The sequence below is a fragment of the Trichosurus vulpecula genome, chromosome 7, assembly GCF_011100635.1.
Source record: "Trichosurus vulpecula isolate mTriVul1 chromosome 7, mTriVul1.pri, whole genome shotgun sequence".
In the NCBI taxonomy this organism is placed as follows: Eukaryota; Metazoa; Chordata; class Mammalia; order Diprotodontia; family Phalangeridae; genus Trichosurus; species Trichosurus vulpecula.
Window position 1 is genome coordinate 115,931,388 of NC_050579.1, and position 18,831 is coordinate 115,950,218.

Consider the following 18,831-nt stretch of genomic DNA (forward strand, 5'->3'; position numbering starts at 1 on the left):
TTAATAGATTTGACAAAAAGTTGGCTCGTAGAGGAACTGCCTTAGAAATTCAATAGAAAGTTTTTGTGATTAGCATCTCCAAATAAGAGAGTACCAATATCTTCCAGTCAATCGCTCAGTTAATATGGATTTATTAATCACCTACTATATCCCAGGCACTGGGCTGAGCACTGGGGATAAAAAGAAAGGCAAAAAAATGTGAAACAAAACAAAATATTCATTCTTGCTTTCAAGGAACTCATAGTCTAATGGGAGAGATAACATTAAAAAGAACTATGTACAAACAAGATTGGTCACATATAAGATAAATTGGAGACAATCAAGTCAAAGGAAATGAGGCTCTCACACTGAGGGAGATTGAGAAAGGTTTCTTAGAAGGTAGGAATGTAGTAGAGATTTAAAGAAAGCCAGGGAGGACAGGCGATAAGGTATGGAGGTATGGAGGACAGTCAGTGAAAATGCAAAGAGTGGGGAAATGGAGTGTCTAGTGTGAGGAACAGTAAGGAGGCCAGTGTCACTGGATTGAAGAGTATGTAGAGGTAGGGAGAGGATAGGAGTAAGGTGTGAAAAGACTGGAAAAGTGGGAGGGCCAGGTCATACAGGGCTTTGAATGCCAAATAAGGGATTTTATATTTGATATGGAAAATCATAGTGAGCCAATGGAGGTCGTTGAACGGAATGCGGAGGGAGACGACTTGCCATGGCTGGACCTGAACTCTAGGTGGGTTAATTTGACAGCTGAGCAGAGGTGGAATGGAATGAGGAGAGACTTGAGCCAGGAAGACCAAGCAGAAGACTATGGCAATATTCCAGGCATGTGGTGATAAGGACCTGCAATACCAGCATCAGATGAGAGAACAGGGCATATAGGAGTGATACATACATTCCAGAGGAAAAAAAAATATTCCCCTGTAAGATGGGACAGCACTTTCATTCAAACCTTAGGAAGTGCTATTTGTGCATACAATAATAGTGCTTACCTCTGAATATAAAGTCAAGGATAAAGGGTCAAAAGTGATCTTTAATACCACATACTATACTAAACTGGAAATTGATGATCACCAAAATATAAAAGGTTATAGTAAAAAACTAAAACTTAGAGAAGGGAAGGATGATAGGCTGAGAGCTCAAAGAGATCTCAGGGGCCATGAAGTCCAATGCTCTCATTTTACAGAGGTGGAAACTGAGGCCCGGGGAACTCAGAGGTTACATGACTTGTCCAGGGTCACACAGCCAATTTCTGTAAAAGACAGGATTTGAAACCCATTGCATCATGCTGCCTCTTCATGATTATCTTTACTGCTACTTTCCCCAGATGTTACATTCCTCTTCCATCTTCACCTTCACTTTGTTTTATATCTCTTCTACTACATTTAGCACGCATTATTGTGTATCGTAGCTCTCTAGGTATAATCTTCCCCTGAGCTTGGGTTAGATGCTCTATGCGGGCAAGGGAGCACAATTCAATTTAAACTTTGTTTTTTCCCCTCTGCTTCAAATGTACTTTGTATAAATATATAAGTATATAAAATATAATGTTGAATTGAATTTTAACTTGGAGGTCACTTTTGATGCCCTCTCCCTGCTTAGAAGCAAGCAGTGCCCCAAAGCACACAAAAGCTGCTTCCTAAATTCAAACCTTGTCCAGGCATCCAGGGGCAGCATTTGGCCTCTGGAGTGCCAGTGCCAGATACACACATGTGGAGAATAGTGGTTCTCTGTTTCTTATTTGCCCAGCACAAGCCCATCTATCATCCCTCTGAGGACAAGTATTGGCATTTGCCAAGTCAGTTTTGCTCACTGCTTGGCATTCCTGCTGTGATGTTTTCATCTTTTCCCCAGTGGGTTGTGGGCTGTGTTGTAACACTCTGCTGGGGAGCAGAAATGGAATATTGGTATCCATGTTGGGGGATTGTTCATCCTGTGGAGTTTCTGAGAAATCGCCGAGGCTTTCTCCTGATTTTCAAAATAATTATTGCCTTCTTTACAAATTGAAAGTGAATCTTCCTCTAATGGCTTCTGCAGTTTGGCCTGGACAGTGTATTGAACGTGCTATAGGAAACAGGTATTTTTGAAATTTAAAAAGGTATAAATTGCATGACTTTCTCTGAAAATTCAGGCAAAAGAAGCTTAAATTCACTGGATCAGCACTCAAATGCTAGAGTCTGTGCTCAAAGAAAATGAACAGCATTTTAAAAACATTAAATGTAATCATGGAATCATAAACCGTGAGTGTTCTAAGGGATTTGGATCACTTATTCAAACCCTCTCATTTTACAGATGCCAAAAATGATGCCTAAGTCCGTTCTATTCCATTCAATTCAATTTAATTCAACAAAAAAGGAGATAGAGTACCCAAGGTCACAAAGCTAGTAACCAGGACTAAAGCCTGGCTTTCTTAGCAAGTGGTAATCATGGCACGGAAACCTGGAAAGGACATTAGGGAGCTTCCAGTCTTGCCCTCTCATCTTATTGACGTATGAACTAAGACTCAGGAAAAGGAAGTGACCAGCTAAAAAGAACAAATGGTAAGGAAGGAAAAACGACTTGCCACGGAGAACTAAGGCTCAAGAAGGAATCAGTGACAGAAAGAATTCTTGAAACCAGGTCTCCTTACTTCTCGGGTTTTTTCCACTCCTCACTTAAACCAAAAGAATTGTTGACCTTAGGAAAATTGTCTTCAGGTCAATATACAATTCAACAGACATCTATGGAACACTCAGACCTTCCAGAACACAGTAATATGTATGGGGTGATCAGGGGAGGAGTTCCACAAACAACCTGATGAGATTACATAGGTTGTTCCGTGATTTGGAGGCAACCAAAGGCACATCCTCACCAAAGGTGAATAAACCTACTGGAGTCATATTGATTTGATTTCAGAAGCTCCCCAAAGTCCTTTCCAGGTTTCCATGCCATGATTCCACTCACTGATGAGGCTGCCAATGATTGGCTAGCTGAGAATCAGTCAATCATCTATGTATTCTATAAAATAGAAGCTTGGTGTTGGCTTTTTTTTCTTTTCTTTCCTCATTCTCTAGGACTTTCTCCATCTTTTGGCTGGAATTTTTTCTTGTAGCTGGGGGTTGCAGGGCTTCCCTACCTGCTTCAGTTCAACCCCATAGGCTAGTTTAGTACTTGGACATTTTTATGTTTGTAAAGCTCTTGGTTCCTCCCAGTGGGTTGTAGGGACTCAAAGCTGAAGGGGGCTTTGACGATGATGAAAAGCAATCTGTGCACTTTTAAAAGGGAGTCGCCTGCACCTCATTGCATTGGATCTTCCCAGATGCAGATTGTTGTGAAGAACATTTGAATTATTTACTAGATTGTTAAGAGAAAAGGTTGATTGTCTTTCCACCATCATGACTGTATTTGACGGCGAGGAGTCTCAGCAAGATAAGGCTGAGCCTGGGCATCTGGGCGCCTCTTCTATTTAGTCATTCTTTACCTAATATAGGTTTATCATCCTAGGAATAGTTTCAACCACAAGGTAGTACAAATCTCGGAAAGACTATAGTGGACAAACGGCTATGTAACAGAAATCCTTAGTTCACTTCCATTTTGGGAGGATCTTGTGAACTCTTTGTCTCTGTATCCATTGACCTATACCTGTGATCCTCAGCATCTGTGGGGAGAAATAAAAGCTACCTCATATCCAATATCCATAATGTACACAGAGTGTCTGTGTTGGGGTAGAAGACTCTGGAACCCACATTTAAGGAAAACTAGACTGATTTATACTTAAATTTTATTGTGTTATTTTTCCTGGAATAAAACTGTGGGGTGATAACAAGCAAAAGAAAAAAAAACAAATTCTTTTAGAGTTTGCTCTCCAAGACAGAATTTGGTCTGCGTGAGCCTAGCATCTTGGGTGGGCGTGGGATGGGTCCCAGGCCACAGATTATGAAAAAAAAAAACCAGCCATTTTATATTCTTTCTACTTCTGTCCATCCATTCACACTTGATATGTGATACTTAATGATACTTAAGAGTTTCACAAACTTACTACATACTCTTCAAGGCAACATATGAATTAATCATATGAATGAAAACACATCATTTTCAGAAACTGCTGGGTTATTTCCACTCATGGCATTTTGTTTAACTCAAATTGATTTTCAATATATCAGTTTCAATTTTACTTGTGCATCTCAAGTATCCAGAAAAAATGGATATGGGAAACGTGGATAATTGAAATGTATACAGCATATTGTCTTGGTTCGGGATTTGGAGGATTCCTATGGTCTGACACAATTCAAAAATATAATTGATTTGCCTTTATAGGTTTTGCTGAAGGACAGAGAGACAGAGAAATCACCAGTGTCTAGATGGCTCTAATCAGTCATAGCTACTTTCACATAATCACCCTCCTCACACTCAGCTAATCCTGAAACCCAGAGGTACAATAGTTGTCATCAAGAGTTTGCACAGGGGCAGCTAGGTGGCACAGTGATTAGAGCACTGGCCCTGGAGTCAGGAGGACCTGAGTTCAAATCTGACCTCAGACACTTGACACATGTACTAGCTGTGTGACCTTGGGCAAGTCACTTAACCCCAATTGCCCTGCCAAAAAAGCAAAAAAAAAAAAAGTTTGCACAGATTGGGACTTCTGTTAATTTTTTTTTAAAAAAAAACTATCCTTTGGAGGGTGTTTGTGGCTTATGCAGGGTATCTAGGCAAAAGATCACATGCAAAGAGGACTTGGCTCGCTCTAGGCTTAGCCCAGATGGTGTTTACTCTGTAGAGTATTTTCCCCATACTGGGGTCAAATACTGGGCATGTTGTCATGGTCTGATACATGAAGGCCTATGGAAGCTGTTATGGTTCCCAGACTGCACCTACATGCAACATGCAATAATACGCAAACTTAACCCTTAAATATAATTTCTCTCTCCCAAATCTTTACCTCAGGGGTTCTAAATGTTTTTATGTATCATGGACAATTTTGGCAGTCTGGTGAAACCTATGTACTACTCAAAAGGTTTGTTGCATATATAAATAATTGAAGGAAATTTTAATCAGTTAGTGAAAATGAAGGTTTTTTTTTTCCTATCCAAATCCACAGATCTCTTGGAATCTATCCATCTGAAAGGGTCCATAGGTTAAAAACCCTTGTCTTGCCTAGAGAAATTGGCCAATTTGATGTTAATTCAGGTACATTTGACAAACATTGATTGACTACCTACTATGTGCAAGGCACTGTACTAGAAGGCTTCACTTTCATATTTATTTCATACCTATGATCAGCATGAGCCAAAAAGGAGAAAGGAGGTCTAGATTATCAGCTCATAAATCATGGAGACTGTTACACTAAATATCCAGTTGGGTTAGAGAGAATGTCCTCTTCTGAAAGTAAAATAAATGAGACAGTTCAGTATATAGTCACTGGAAAAAGCATTTGCCCTGGAATCTGGAGGTTTGGGTTAAAATACTGGCTTTCACACTACGCAGCTTTGGGAACCTGGGAAAAATCACTTTACCTTTTAGCTTCCTTCTCTGTAACCTAAAATTAATAATACTTGTACTATTTATATTTGAATACCAGTCATAGGGTTGAATATTGGTTATGTATTTTACTATCCAGGTGATATTGGGAAAGTCATTAACCTCTCTTGGCTCCAATTTCCTCAACTATAAAATGAAGCTATTGGTCTAGATTATCTCCATTATTCCTTCTATCTCTAAATTCTATGATCCTACCTCACAGTGCTATTGGAAGAAAAAAAATATTTTATAAACTTGGAAGAATGACAGAAATATTAGTGGTTCCGTACTACCATGGCCATCAATTTTCTTTGATTTTAGAGACAATAAAATATCACCTGTACCTTTGCCCAGACTTCATGGTAGCCCATACCTGCCTGGTAACCAGTTCTGAATTCTGGCCTGAACCCAATGGTGTTCTTTTTTGACTAAGGCTCTGCTGGTAGTTTTAGAGATCATTTTTAGGTTATTCAGTGAAAACAATGAAAAATCTATTTAAAATATACTAAATCTGTTTTTGGTATCTCATGTAAAAATAACCAACTATGGCAAGTTGTAAATGTAAAAGAATTTTTTTTTCTTAAAAGAGGGAGTGTGATAAAGTGAAAGAATACTAGTTTCACACTCATAGAACCTGAGTTCAAATCTCCACTCTGCCCTCTACTAACTTGTGTGACTTTGGACAAGTTACTTCAACCCTCTGGGCCTTCATTTCCTCATCTTTATATTGTTAGGATTGAATTGGATGGCTTTCAAGGTTCCTTCCTGTTCCAAGTCTATGGTTCTCCATGTCTCCTGAAACATGTGTAGTGAATTAAATTCCAGAGGAAGTAGCTATATTCTGTACAGTGGAACCATTATTTTTGCTTTCTGCATACTTTCTCCTCTCCTGGCTGCCATGACAAAAGAGACTACTTTCTCCCATTTCTCATCCGATCTGAATGCACCTTCTTAATTACTGTGACTGCCTTCCTATCCCATAGTGTGAGTGCCACCTAAGATTTTGGCATTGATCCTTTGTTCTCTCTCCCCCGGCGATCCCATTTATAAGCTGCAGTTATCTCTGGGCAGATGACTCATAAATCTACCTCTGACACTGGCAATTTGTTTTGACTCTTCTGTCTCCTTCTTCCCCTAAGAGGCAGCTAGGGGGCATAGTGGATAGAACTTGAAGTCAGGGAAGATGTGAGTTCAAACCCAGCCTCAGATATTTAAGTAGCTGTGTGACCCTGAGAAAGTCATTTAATCTTTGTCTGCCTCAGTTTCTTCAACTCTAAAATAGGGATCACAATAGCACCTACCTCACAGAGTTGTTGAGGGGATCAAAAGATGACATTTGTAAAGTGCTTAGCACAGTATGTGTGGCACATAGTAGGTGCTTTATAAATGTTTATTCCCTTCCTTCACTCCTCATATATAAAAGTTTCTAATGTTGCCCTCACATCCAATCTATTGTCTGCAGTCACACGGCTAGCACCCTAGTTCAGCTACTCAAAGCGAGAACCTGTTATGTGATTTCCATGCTTCTAGTCATTCCACATTCTAAACCATCCTTCACAAAGCTATCAGATAATCATCCAAGGTACAGGTCTGACCATGTCACTCCCCTTTTTCAGTGACTAACTAGTGACCATAGGATAAAATATTATTTATTTAGCCTGACATTATGATAGATGGCTAGATAGATACACAGGTGGATAGATGGTAGATACATAGAGATAGATATAAAGATGGATGACAGATAAAGTATCAGTGATAAAGCATTTATTAAGCACTAATTGTGTGCAAGGAACAATTCTAAGTGTTGAGGATACAAATATAGGCAAAGAAGGTAGTCTCTACCCTTAATGGGCTTACATTCTAAGGCAGGGAGCTGGAAAATGGGGTAAGGATAGTATGGTTTGGAAATGGTATCCAGAAAGTAAAATGGAGGCCTGGTTCTAGGCAAGATAAGGCAGGAGTTCATCTGACAGAGCTCAGGGTGGTGCTAGGCGCAGAAGCCAAAGTTAAGGACCAGGGATAGAGGGGGAGGGAAGATGAAGATGATGGTCAAAAGTGTAGGCCAGGGGTGGGGAATATGGCCTCCAGGCCACATGTGGCCCACTGGGTCCTCATCTGTGATCTTTTGACTGAGTCTAAGGTTTACAGAACAAATCCTTTTATTAAGGAAATTTGTTCTGTGAAGTTTGGATTCAGTCAATGGGTCACACTTGAGGACCATATGTGGCCTGGAGGTCATAGGTTCCCCATCCCTGGTTGTAGGCCTTCAATAATCTGGATCCATCTATCTTTCCAGCTTTATTCACATTATTCCCCTTCAAACACTCTATATTACAACCAAACTAATCTATTAGCTATTCCCCAAATTCAAGTTGCTAATCTACTATCTCCATGTACTTGTGCAGGCCATCATCAGTGCTTGCTTGTATGCTTTCTCATCTCTAGCTTTTAGAATATTTCCTTTCCCTCAAGGTTCCACCAAAGAACCACCTTCTCTGAGAATTCTTTCTTTACCCCTCAGCTAAAAGCCTGTCTCAGATTTTCCTGGAGTATTTTGTATGTCTCCTTTCCCCCCATCACTCCCTACCTTACATTAAACTAACCTCGGGCAGGGACTATTCCATTTTTCTTTTTGTATCCCAATGCCTAGCACAATGGCTGACAAATGTAGCAGTAAGCTCCAAATATTCCTTGAACAAATTTACTAGGAGCTTCTTCTATTTCTCTGTCTTAACCTTGAGCTTAAAGCATCATTTTCCTGATGCCACTAATGCATCATTGGGCTCAGAGGTAGAAGGGATTTTATGTGGTCCAATCCCTTGATTTTTTAAATAAAAGAAATAACATCTACAGAGGTTGAGTGACTGGCCCAAGGTCACATAGGCAATACATGAGAGATCTGGGATTTGAACCCAGCTAGACTTCTTTTGGGGGGAGATGGTTCTATAGACAGACTGACATATCACTTAAAATTCTCTCATTTTTCTTTTTAGTCTTAGCATTTGCACTTATAAAAACTTTAATGAACAAGATGCTTTCACAACTCTATTTCATAAAATGCAATAGGTTGGCTGTTATTCATTTCAGCAAGTGGTCAGTCAGTATCTCCGTTGTGTCTACTGAATTCCATTTTATGATAGATTTAAAAAAAAAGAAATGAGAGAAATGGCTCATACTAGTGGAGGCTGAAGCTGGTAGATCACCTGAGCTTGGGAGTTATGAGCTGCAGTGGAGCTAAAACCAATTGGGTGTCCACAATAAATCCCACACAAATGTGGTGGATCCCCAGAATTGGGGTTAGGTCAGTTTTTGCCTTACCTTGCCCAGAATCAGGCCTCCATTTTACTTTCTGGCCGCCATATTCAAACAATACTGTCCTCATTCTACTTGGAAGCTCCCAGTCTCAGAATGCAGGTCCCTTAAGGCTAGGGACTATCTTGTTTGCCTATATTCTATGCCCAAAACTTAGCATAGTGATCTGCACATAGTAAGTGCTATAAATGCTTTATACATTTCTGTTCTATCAAACAGGGAAGGAAGGAAGAAAGGATAGAGAGAGGGAGGGAAGGAGGGATTAGGGAGGGAGACAGGGAGGAAAGGAGGAAGGAAGGGAGGAAAGGACTATTATAGACAATAAAATCTCACTTCCTTCATTTAGAGATGAGGAAACTGAAGCCTAATAGATTAGGTGACTTACCCAATGTCACAGTGGTAATGTCAGGGCCAGGATTTAAACCCAGATATTCTGACTCCAAACCCAGTATTCTTTTCACTGTACCATGCTTATCAACTAAAGGAAGGAAGAGTGTGGATAAGTTGGAGATGCTTTAGGGCATGTGCTAAATGGACTATGTTAGTCTAATTTGTACAGGTTCTAATTTGGTGACAAAACTTAAAAGTACAGAAATGACCAGGTGAACAATTTCCTCTGGAAGTACAAATTGTTTCATACATATAAATCCCATCTCCACAATACAGAATGTAAACAACTTGTAGCAAGAAACGAAGTCTTACATTTCCCTCGAATCTTGTTCAACATGTATGTTGTAGGCATTCAAATACTTCAATTCATCTGCCAAACACTGTGAAGGCAAGCACAGACCTGTGTTGCAGGAAGATACAAGGCTTAGATCACAAGGATCAGATTTAGAGCTAGAATGGCCCTTAGAGGTCATCTAATTCAAATAATGATCTTCCTGACTTATTCACATCTGGGAAGTGGATCCAGAAAGGCAGTGTCTGGTCCCAGAATCCCCTGGGGATAAACTGGTGCTCTCTGACAACCTTGGAAATAAGACCTCAGGAAACTGGCCCAAAGACTAATTACCCAAGTTCAGTCAGGGAAGGAGGTTGGATTTGAGGTCATCAAAAAGCATTCATTGAGGACACAGCATGCTTGACACGAGAGCTAGCTATCAAATTGGAGGTTATTTCAGAGGGAAAGCAGTAGCATTAAGGAGGATGAGGAAAAGCTTCTTGTAGAATGTAGGATTTTAGCTAAATGCTTTAGAAAAATAAAGGTAGCTAGGAGGCAGGCCAGCAGAGAAGAGATGTCCAAGGACTGAGGAAAACACCTCAATTTGGAAGACAGTGTGTTGTGTAAATAGCAGAGATCCCTGGGTTGTAGCATCATAGATTATAGAGTACATATTAGAGAGCAAAGTGTAACAAGACTGGAAAAGTAGACAGATTTTAAAGGGTTATAAAAGCCAAACAGAACTTTATGCTTTATCCTGGAGGTAATCTCTGGAATAGACTGAAAGGGCAAGGAAGTATAAAGGGGGAAAGGCGGTGGGGAGCTATGATATCATCAGACCTGAATTTCAGAAAGATAATTTTTATAGCTGAGAAAAGAATGAAATGGATTTGAACCCAGATACTCTGACTCCTAAGCCAGTGCTTTTTTCACTTTCCCTCACTGCCTGACAAAATATAGTCCCTGCTCTCACAGAGATTACAGTTTAGTAGGGAAATACACCTTTTGCATATCTCAGTACAACATTATACTTTGAATGTTATGTCATTACATGTCATGACATTCAAAAGTCATCGAGTCCAAACATTTTAATGACTCTAGTTGGTTTACAAAATACACTAGAAAAAAGTGATCTTTCAATCCCATATAACCAAGAATCTTGGGGGAGGGGGTTGTCTCTTTCTCTAGATTCTTAGCTCAGTTTTGAGTTGCTTATGGCAATGGAATGAATTGTATTTCCTTGTTTTGCTGACAGGCTGTGGAATATGAAGGCAAAATTTCATATTTATTTTCATTTTCTCCAGGGTAGCAGAAAAACAAAGCTGTTACTTGAACCATTCCACTTTGAAATGAAAGAGGAAAAAAAAAGGTCCTGATGCCTTTATCTGAGAGTAGAGGAATGTTATTCAGCTGAATACTCTGAAGCACTTCCAAAACATTGTTTTTATAAAGTCCAATTCCTCCAAATTTCAGAAATACTACAAATACATTTTGTCCAATAAGATGCAAGTTTCAGCGTGCAGATCAAATGAAATTTCTTTCCCTCCGTGTTTTCTGAAGTCACACTGTAATATGTTTCTGTAGATGAGCCATAAGCAACTGCTCGTGTGTTTTTCTAACTTGGTTTGGCCAGGAGTTGTGACAGTTGGCTAAGATGATCTTAGTAACCATTTGCCAAAGTGCCACACAATTTAATATTCAGCACCAACCTTGCTGAGTGAGGCCAAGGGCCAAATTAAGCCTTGGCTCTCTGGAGAAAGGGGATTACCCTAAATAACCACTGTATTAATGAAATGGCTAGTAGCACCCTGTAACTCACAGTGAAAATGAAGTTGGCTGAAATCTGCCTCTTTTCAGTCCCTGTGCAGTGGAAGCAGTGACTAGGTATCAGTAAGAAGGTAACCTAATCTTTAGCCTCCCAAGTAATGAAGATTTTCCTTGTGTTCTTTATGTGGAAGACTGAGGGCTTCCCAGTGAAGAAATATACACAGATCTCAATCAGCCATAATGCTTAACATTGCATCAGTCAGTGATGAAAATAGGAGACTTTGAAGTATATTTGTGTCCCAGAAATCTGGAGACTGGCTACAAGTTTATTCCTATTGATTTGGCAAAGCAAATCTATGTCACATGTGTAATTGGTGGCGGGTTATTTTCCAGCTGTCAAATAATCTTTTCCTATTGAACAGTCAGAAAGAAAAACATTCACTCATAAAGGAATTTACTAATTTGGAATATTAACATCATAAGTATTTATTTGAAAAATATTTTCCATTTCAGGAAAATGGCAAATCTACTGTGCTAACTTCTTACTAATAATTTCAATTTATACTCACAGTCATTTTTCTTCATCAAAGAGAATGCTACAGAAAATATTTCACAAAGTATTTAGAAAATATATACAATATCTGTCTCTTCCCTCCCCACCCCTTCATCTCCCTTCCAAAGGAAAGTTCATTAAAACAACAAAGCCAGACAGTATGAAGCTATGAAAAAAGTAACACTTGAAGACACCAAAATAAATAAATATGTACAAGGGAGGCTATACTGACAATAGACAAAGGAAATCTTTACATTGCAAGTTATGGTAAGAAGAACTGAAAGCATCTGACACTGACAATCTGCAACTCTACTACATGGTAGTAAAAAAAAAAAAAAGAAAAGAAAACAAAAGAAAAAAAAGGACAATCAAGGCTAATGTGACCTGACTTTCAAGGACTGGACACTAAGGTTTAAGCCATTGTACTCCCTGAATCAAATTCTTTCCCCTCGATAGATAACACTTCTGTAATTTTGAGGGTTAGGACTTCAGGACTTTAGCTTCAGGACTGAGGGTAGAATTTGACTCAGTATCTTCATTCTGTTTGTGTATCTTCATGTTCATTTATTTCCTCCTCTTCCATCTGTTGCAGGAATACTTTCCTATCACTTGGTGGGTATTATGAAGAATGTAAAATTGTATCTTTAGCATTGTCAAGTAAACATACTTTTGGGGTGGAAATGCACCAGAAATCAACTGCTAATTGAACTCTATTATGAATCCCTCTAGAAAGGCAGATTAGCTTGGTGAATAGATTGCTTAGGTTAAGGCAGGTTTGAGTTCTCTGAACATTTAAGTTCCTAAGAGAAGCTCTAATAGGGGCTCTTAACCTTGGGTCCTTGAACTTTTAACTTTAGATATATTTTATATTTAAATAACTACATTTAAGTCATTGATTTCCATTATAATTCTATATATATTTTATATATTTGAAATATTAATTCCAAGAAGGGACCCACAGGCTTCACCAGACTATCAGTGAGATCCAATACAAAAAACAGGTTAACAATACCTGTTCTATACAAATGGTAAGTTTTTTCCCTGGTAGTTACAGTTTTGCTTCTTAACTTGCTTAATTTGTACTATAATAGCCAGGAAGGATACCTGGCCACCTTTCCTGGGGTAATATTTCAAGTCTTCTTCTGCATAACCAAGTAAAGGGGAATACCAGCAAAGACCCAACATCTTATCACTTGATAATCTCATCAAGCTAGTAAAGAATGGCAACTCCTCCCCAGCTGGGAATCAGGGAGAGCCTTTAAGACAAGGGCCTCAGAATCACTGGCTGTGGCACTCAAAGATGTGTTACATTTTAAAGCACTTTTGGATCACTTTGGGTTGCCTTAGGGGAAAGAAATAGCCTTATGCTGTTCTAAGATACAGGGCAAGCCAAAGACTCAGATTGACAGAAAGACATTTAAAGAAATTTCCTGCCTAGGTCTTCAAACAGGTTGGCTCTGCTCACAAGGCAACATTGCTCACAGTTGGGGTAGCTGTCTACCTAGAAATGGATGTTTTCCATGCTGTTTCCCTGATGGCATGGAGTGAATATTAAAAGTACAGCCTGTGCTAAAGCAAATTCTGAAAAAGCTCCATTTAACACAGTCATTGCTTTAAGCAAAGTAAAAATGCACTCTTCTACATACTATGTACCTACCAAGCATCCATTCCCCTTCAGCACCTTAAAAAAAAACAATTAAGGCTCTTCTCGAGTGCTTGGAAATGTCACCCATATGTATGCAGTCAACAGAGTGAAGCCATATTGTAATGCTCCAAATATGATCTATTAGTGCCAGATTCCCTCCCAAACATACTATTTCGCGGTGCATCCACAGAAGTTATTCACAGACGTCTCAACAGCAGAAACTGCAGACTCGGGGGATATGTAACCTCTGAGTAGATAAGCAGCTACTGTGGCCGTCTGAGGGAATATTGTGTACATTTGAAAATAAGGGAACATAGGGGACATAAAGATTATATCCCCCCACCCCGAAAATAGGAAAATCAGCTGGCTTGGAAAAGAATGGGATTTTCCATATATAACCATGGTCCAGCTTCTGCGAGGAAAGAGTATGGTCATGGCTTCTCCTTCCCCCTCCCTCCCTCCTTCTCTCTCTCTCTGGCTTTCCTTAAAATGGGGGCAGCTGTGTCAACAGATGGAATCATCGTGCCCCTAGGCATCCCCAATTATAATTTAAAAGGGAGAAAAAGGTGTCTTAATTGAGCTGTTTGGTACCCTCTAGGAGGAATGTACTGGTAAAAATGTGAACCCTGATATGTCTTTAATTTGCAATGCTTACATTATATTGTCTGATGGTTGTTTATATATTACATGTACAGAAACTGTGAAACATCGCAGAAATTTAGCGTGATGTTGATAAGGGTATAGATGTTGGTGAAAATGTACTCTCACTTAAGAAACTAAAGTGTTAAACAATCAGCTTTGATGTAGTTAAAAATAAACTAATAAATGCTCCTTTGTAATCTTTGGATCAGAGAATTAAAATTATATTTTTATCTGCTTGAAATTTCACCTACAAGCCAGGCACAAAGGAAATAGGGAATGAGTACTGGGGGAGGGCTTAGAGAGATAAAGCCACATATGGTGATGAAAATTCATGTTCCCTTCAATGTAGAGGAAGAATATGTAGCAAACGATGATGTCCAAAACAACTCACCATCAGTACAAGTTCTCTATTGGGATCAATTTTTGACTCCTGTTTTTTTCCTTGTCCTTTGGCTTTTAAATATTCTTCAGTTCTGATTGGTGTGATTCAGCTATAAAAATACATAATGTACCCTGTGGCTACTGAGTCATGTTGCTGTCAGAGAGCTGAGGTTTAGGGGATGGTGGAAGATTCCAACATGGGGGAAAGGCACAGATGAGTTCCATTGTAAATTTCACAATAGTATTTGTAATTTAAAAAAAAAAACATATCTTTCCAATGTATAGTGTTACCTAGGTAATGGCACATTTACATCTGGCAGTCCTCTTTGCTTTGCTTGTAGGTTTCTATTTGGAGCTGATTTCTATTATTTTAACAAAACCCAATTAAAACTTTGTGCTGTGGCCAAAAGTGTCTGACATGATGATGTTTTTGTAGAAGTTGTCAGAGTGAGCACTGCAGTAACCCTTGACCTTGTCAATGACCTGATGGACAGGGATGATTGATGTCTGTTCTCCATCCAGATGGGTAAGCTTTGATGAGGATTTGTCCACAAAAACACTCTCTGTGGGAAATGAAACAAGAAATTAGGTCACAATCTGGGCAGGTTTTGTGCCTGAGCTGCTGAGTATCATTACTATGCATTATTGATTAAAAGCACATAGGTAGCAGAGCTTTGCAGACTGTGATCTACTTCCTTCATTCAACAGCATTGAGCATTTTCCCAAGGTTAAGCAGTGGGCTGCCAAGCATTTCTGAATCAAGATTTTAAGGGGAGGTATTCATGTTCAAATTGGGGGCCTAAGATTTCCTGGTATGTTAGTTTAATTTCTATAATTTTAGGATGGGGATATATGAATGATATATTTTTATAACTGACATCTTTCAGAAAGCCAAGGAAGAAAGAAACTTTGGAAAGTACTTAGGAAAAGTATCTGAGACAGACAAATCAAAGCAAAATTGTGCTTACATAAAACACTGTCACAAAATATATCAAAAGTGATTGGAACAACTTAGAGAAAGCCTAATGCAAATGATTTTTCCAATGAACACTAAGAAATAATATTTTTACTCTCTGAGATTTATTAAAATTTGGGAATAAAAGCACCTTTCTGAGTTAAAAATGTAGAAGCCAAAGTTTTTCTTCTAAGAAATATCTTTCCATGTAAACATATATAATCCCACATTTGGATAAGGACTAGACCTATGATATCATTGGTATAAAGAACTCCCACATAAGGAAACTCGGAAAGAGGCTGGCACCTTCTTTACAATTTATAGTCTTAGGAGGCTGCCTAGATCAATGGAAGGTTACGTTAGTTTCCCAGATGGCACAGGAAACAGGAACACTTGAACCCAAATCTTCCCATTTCAGAGGCTGGTTCTCTATCTATCATGTCATGCTGTCTCAAACTCAACAAGAGTGGGAGTTACATGGTAGCTGCTGAATGACTTCTAATGAAATTGATAAATATAGGAAGTCATGAGATCATACATAGATAAAGCAAAGGGAGTTGGACTACATATTGGTAAAATACCTCTTGGAAACTGCTTCCTTATTGATAATTTGTTTCCCAAGGAGATGACTAAATTTGGGTCTAAAGACCCATCCATCCCAATGCTTTTAGATGTATTTTACTGTCTTCGCATGGTCCTAAGCCATTATTAGTACAGGTGGAACAAGTGCTGACATTGGAGTTGAGGCAGCTAGGTAATATAGTGGCCAGAGCCCTGGGCCTGGAGTCAAGAAGACTTGAGTTCAAATCTGAGCTCAGATAATTACTAGCTGTATGACCCTTAACCTCTGTTTACCTCAGTTTCCTCAATTATAAAATGGGGATAATAATAGCATCTACCACACAGTGTTGTGAGGATCAAGAGATAGTATTTGTAAATCACTTAGCACAGGCCTGGCATACAGATGGCACTATATAAATGATTATTTCCTTCTCCTCTTCCTACTTTGGAATACTTGGGTTCAAATACCACCTCTGACATATAGCTGGGTGATCTTGGGCAAAAGAAAAGTCATTTAATCTCTCTGGGTATTCTCATCCGTAAAATGAGACCAAATGGACTCTGAAGTCACTTTCCACTCAAGATCTACGGTCTTATTATCCTATGGTCATATTTCTCCAACAAAGAACCAAAGTGTAGTTCTACCCTAAAGTCAAGTGATAGAGAGTGCTCTAATAATGAACAACACCCATTGTCATGGGGGTTCGACTGTATTGGGGATGCTGTCATATGCATGTCAGAGCGTGGCTGCCTTCAATCTTACTCCTTTCTACTTTCTATAGAGAAGGTAGAAAGAGAAGCACACTATGAAATGATAGAACTCTAAACTCAACGCATCTTATATTTTCAGCTATGGTCAGTGTACAGCATTAGCAACCAGCTGTTGAAGAAAATCGTTATCATCATATGTATGACATCCAGGAAAGAATACATTCTTTCAGTTATCTTGTTCTGGAGTATACATGAAATAAAATCTGGATTAAAATTGGAAATGTTGCTACCAACCCACACAAAGGAAATGTGAGCAAAGAACAGAAAGTCATTCAGGAAGAGAAGAATGGGCAGATTGAAGCAGCAGAATCATCATTCTCTGATGCTTGCGGAAAGAAGGCTCAGTGAGTCAGGATTGCTGACCACATACAAGTTTCTAAGCAAGCTGGCTGAGCCTGGCTTCTCTTAGTTCACATATGCACTAGCCAATGGTTTTCTACTAGGGGAAGGGCATTTCTAAAAAGAATCTTTCATTAATGTAATCTTTGCTTCATTTAAAATAAAAACAACCTCTCCCGACACAAAATTCGGAAGCTTTTAGTTTTCTCTTTATAATTCCTTAAGGACTCTACATGTACTAATGTGTTCGATATTCGTTGCAGATTCAAGTTTTGATTCTACATACTTAAAATTCTGACCATTCCCCTTTTACCCACTCACCTGCTTTCCAAGCCTATGTGATTTATTGTTCTCCTTGGGCAATTTTTGTACAGGAGCAATAATTCAACGTAAGTATCATCCCTAATGTTCTGGGCAACTCCAAATAATGTATAATATAGAATTAGAACATAAATGGAAGACTGAAAACCACTGGCTAGGGGTATGAACTTTATTGGTCTTATGCTACATTTTTAAGCAGATAAAAAATTTTTAAGGAGCAGTCCTAGAAGAGCTATTTCCTCATTTACCACTTCTCCAAATGTACCATGACACACTTTGTAATTCATAAAAGCAGTAGGAAAACAAAGTTTTCTACCCGTCCCCCTTGTTTTTCAGCCTCCTAGCACAGGCTGTTTTACTGCTTTGGATATCATAGATATGGATATGAGCACATGGTACATTTCTTAGAAGGACAGATTTGCAGATACCCCATGCAGAAGATAGCCAGAGAACATATTTGCTTGCTGGGAACTTCTCAAATCCCAGCCCTCCATCGTTGTGCAAAGTGAGCTGCACTGTGCAGGACAAGCAGGTTTTTTCTCTCAGGCAGCTGGAAATCTTTTGGCTAATTCCATGCAAATATTCATTCCCCCATTACCTTACTGAGATTTCATGCATTTAATAAAAGGAATGAATATTTTTACCTGAATGATCCACCTTTGTTGAAGGAATGCTCTTAGAAGACATTATCTATGCCATAAACATATGAATGTCTAAGTCAATTCCAGGGAATAACAACTAAGTCTACAGCCATGATATGCATTAAGTGTACTGTTAAAGCCCAAACACACACACACACACACACACACACACACACACACACACGCAGACCCCCATTTCCAAAATGGCTTTGTCCCAAACATTTATAAGTCTCCTTGAATTCAGAACACATTTTCCCATCAAAACACTTTTATAAATGGTTACTGAATTCTCCTTTTAGTGCATAAAAGCCTATGTAGACTGCAACACAGCAGAAATATAATATTAATTTACGAACAATATTTGTGAGAGTAAGGGGCCATGGAGGGGATAAAGAGAAGCAAAAGTGTGTCTTCCCTTTATTTTGGGCCTATATACAATTGAGAGACACATCTTTGGCACTTCCTTTTTGAAACTGTTGCCACCCTCCTTTATTCACTTCCTCCCTAGGCTCTCAGGGCTCTCATAATATACTCATCATTGCCTACCCCTCCCACCTGCTTTATTTCCTAAAGTGTTCCATGTTGCAAAATTGTCTAACCTTTTTTTCCAGTTAATCAAGATTTATATTTCCTCAATTATAGATGGCCTCAGCTAGATATTAAGAGGAAGGCAAGATGAATGAACTATTTAAAACTGGCATCTGAATGACTGATGACCCTTTCACTAACCCAGAAGTATTTCTATTTTTAAGAGGATGCATAGTAACCCAAATGAATCTAAAATCTGATGGCATT

The 18,831-nt window shown here is 38.9% G+C and overlaps 1 protein-coding gene across 1 annotated transcript in view; it reads right to left on the minus strand.

Annotated features, from left to right (window-relative positions):
* Positions 1-13,908: 13,908 nt before the first annotated feature.
* ADGRG6 (adhesion G protein-coupled receptor G6) overlaps positions 13,909-18,831 on the minus strand; it is a 168,879-nt gene continuing 163,956 nt past the window's right edge. The window contains 1 exon segment of the mRNA XM_036768775.1: positions 13,909-15,011. Within this exon segment, the coding sequence (XP_036624670.1) occupies positions 14,833-15,011 (179 nt within the window). The 3' untranslated portion in view covers positions 13,909-14,832.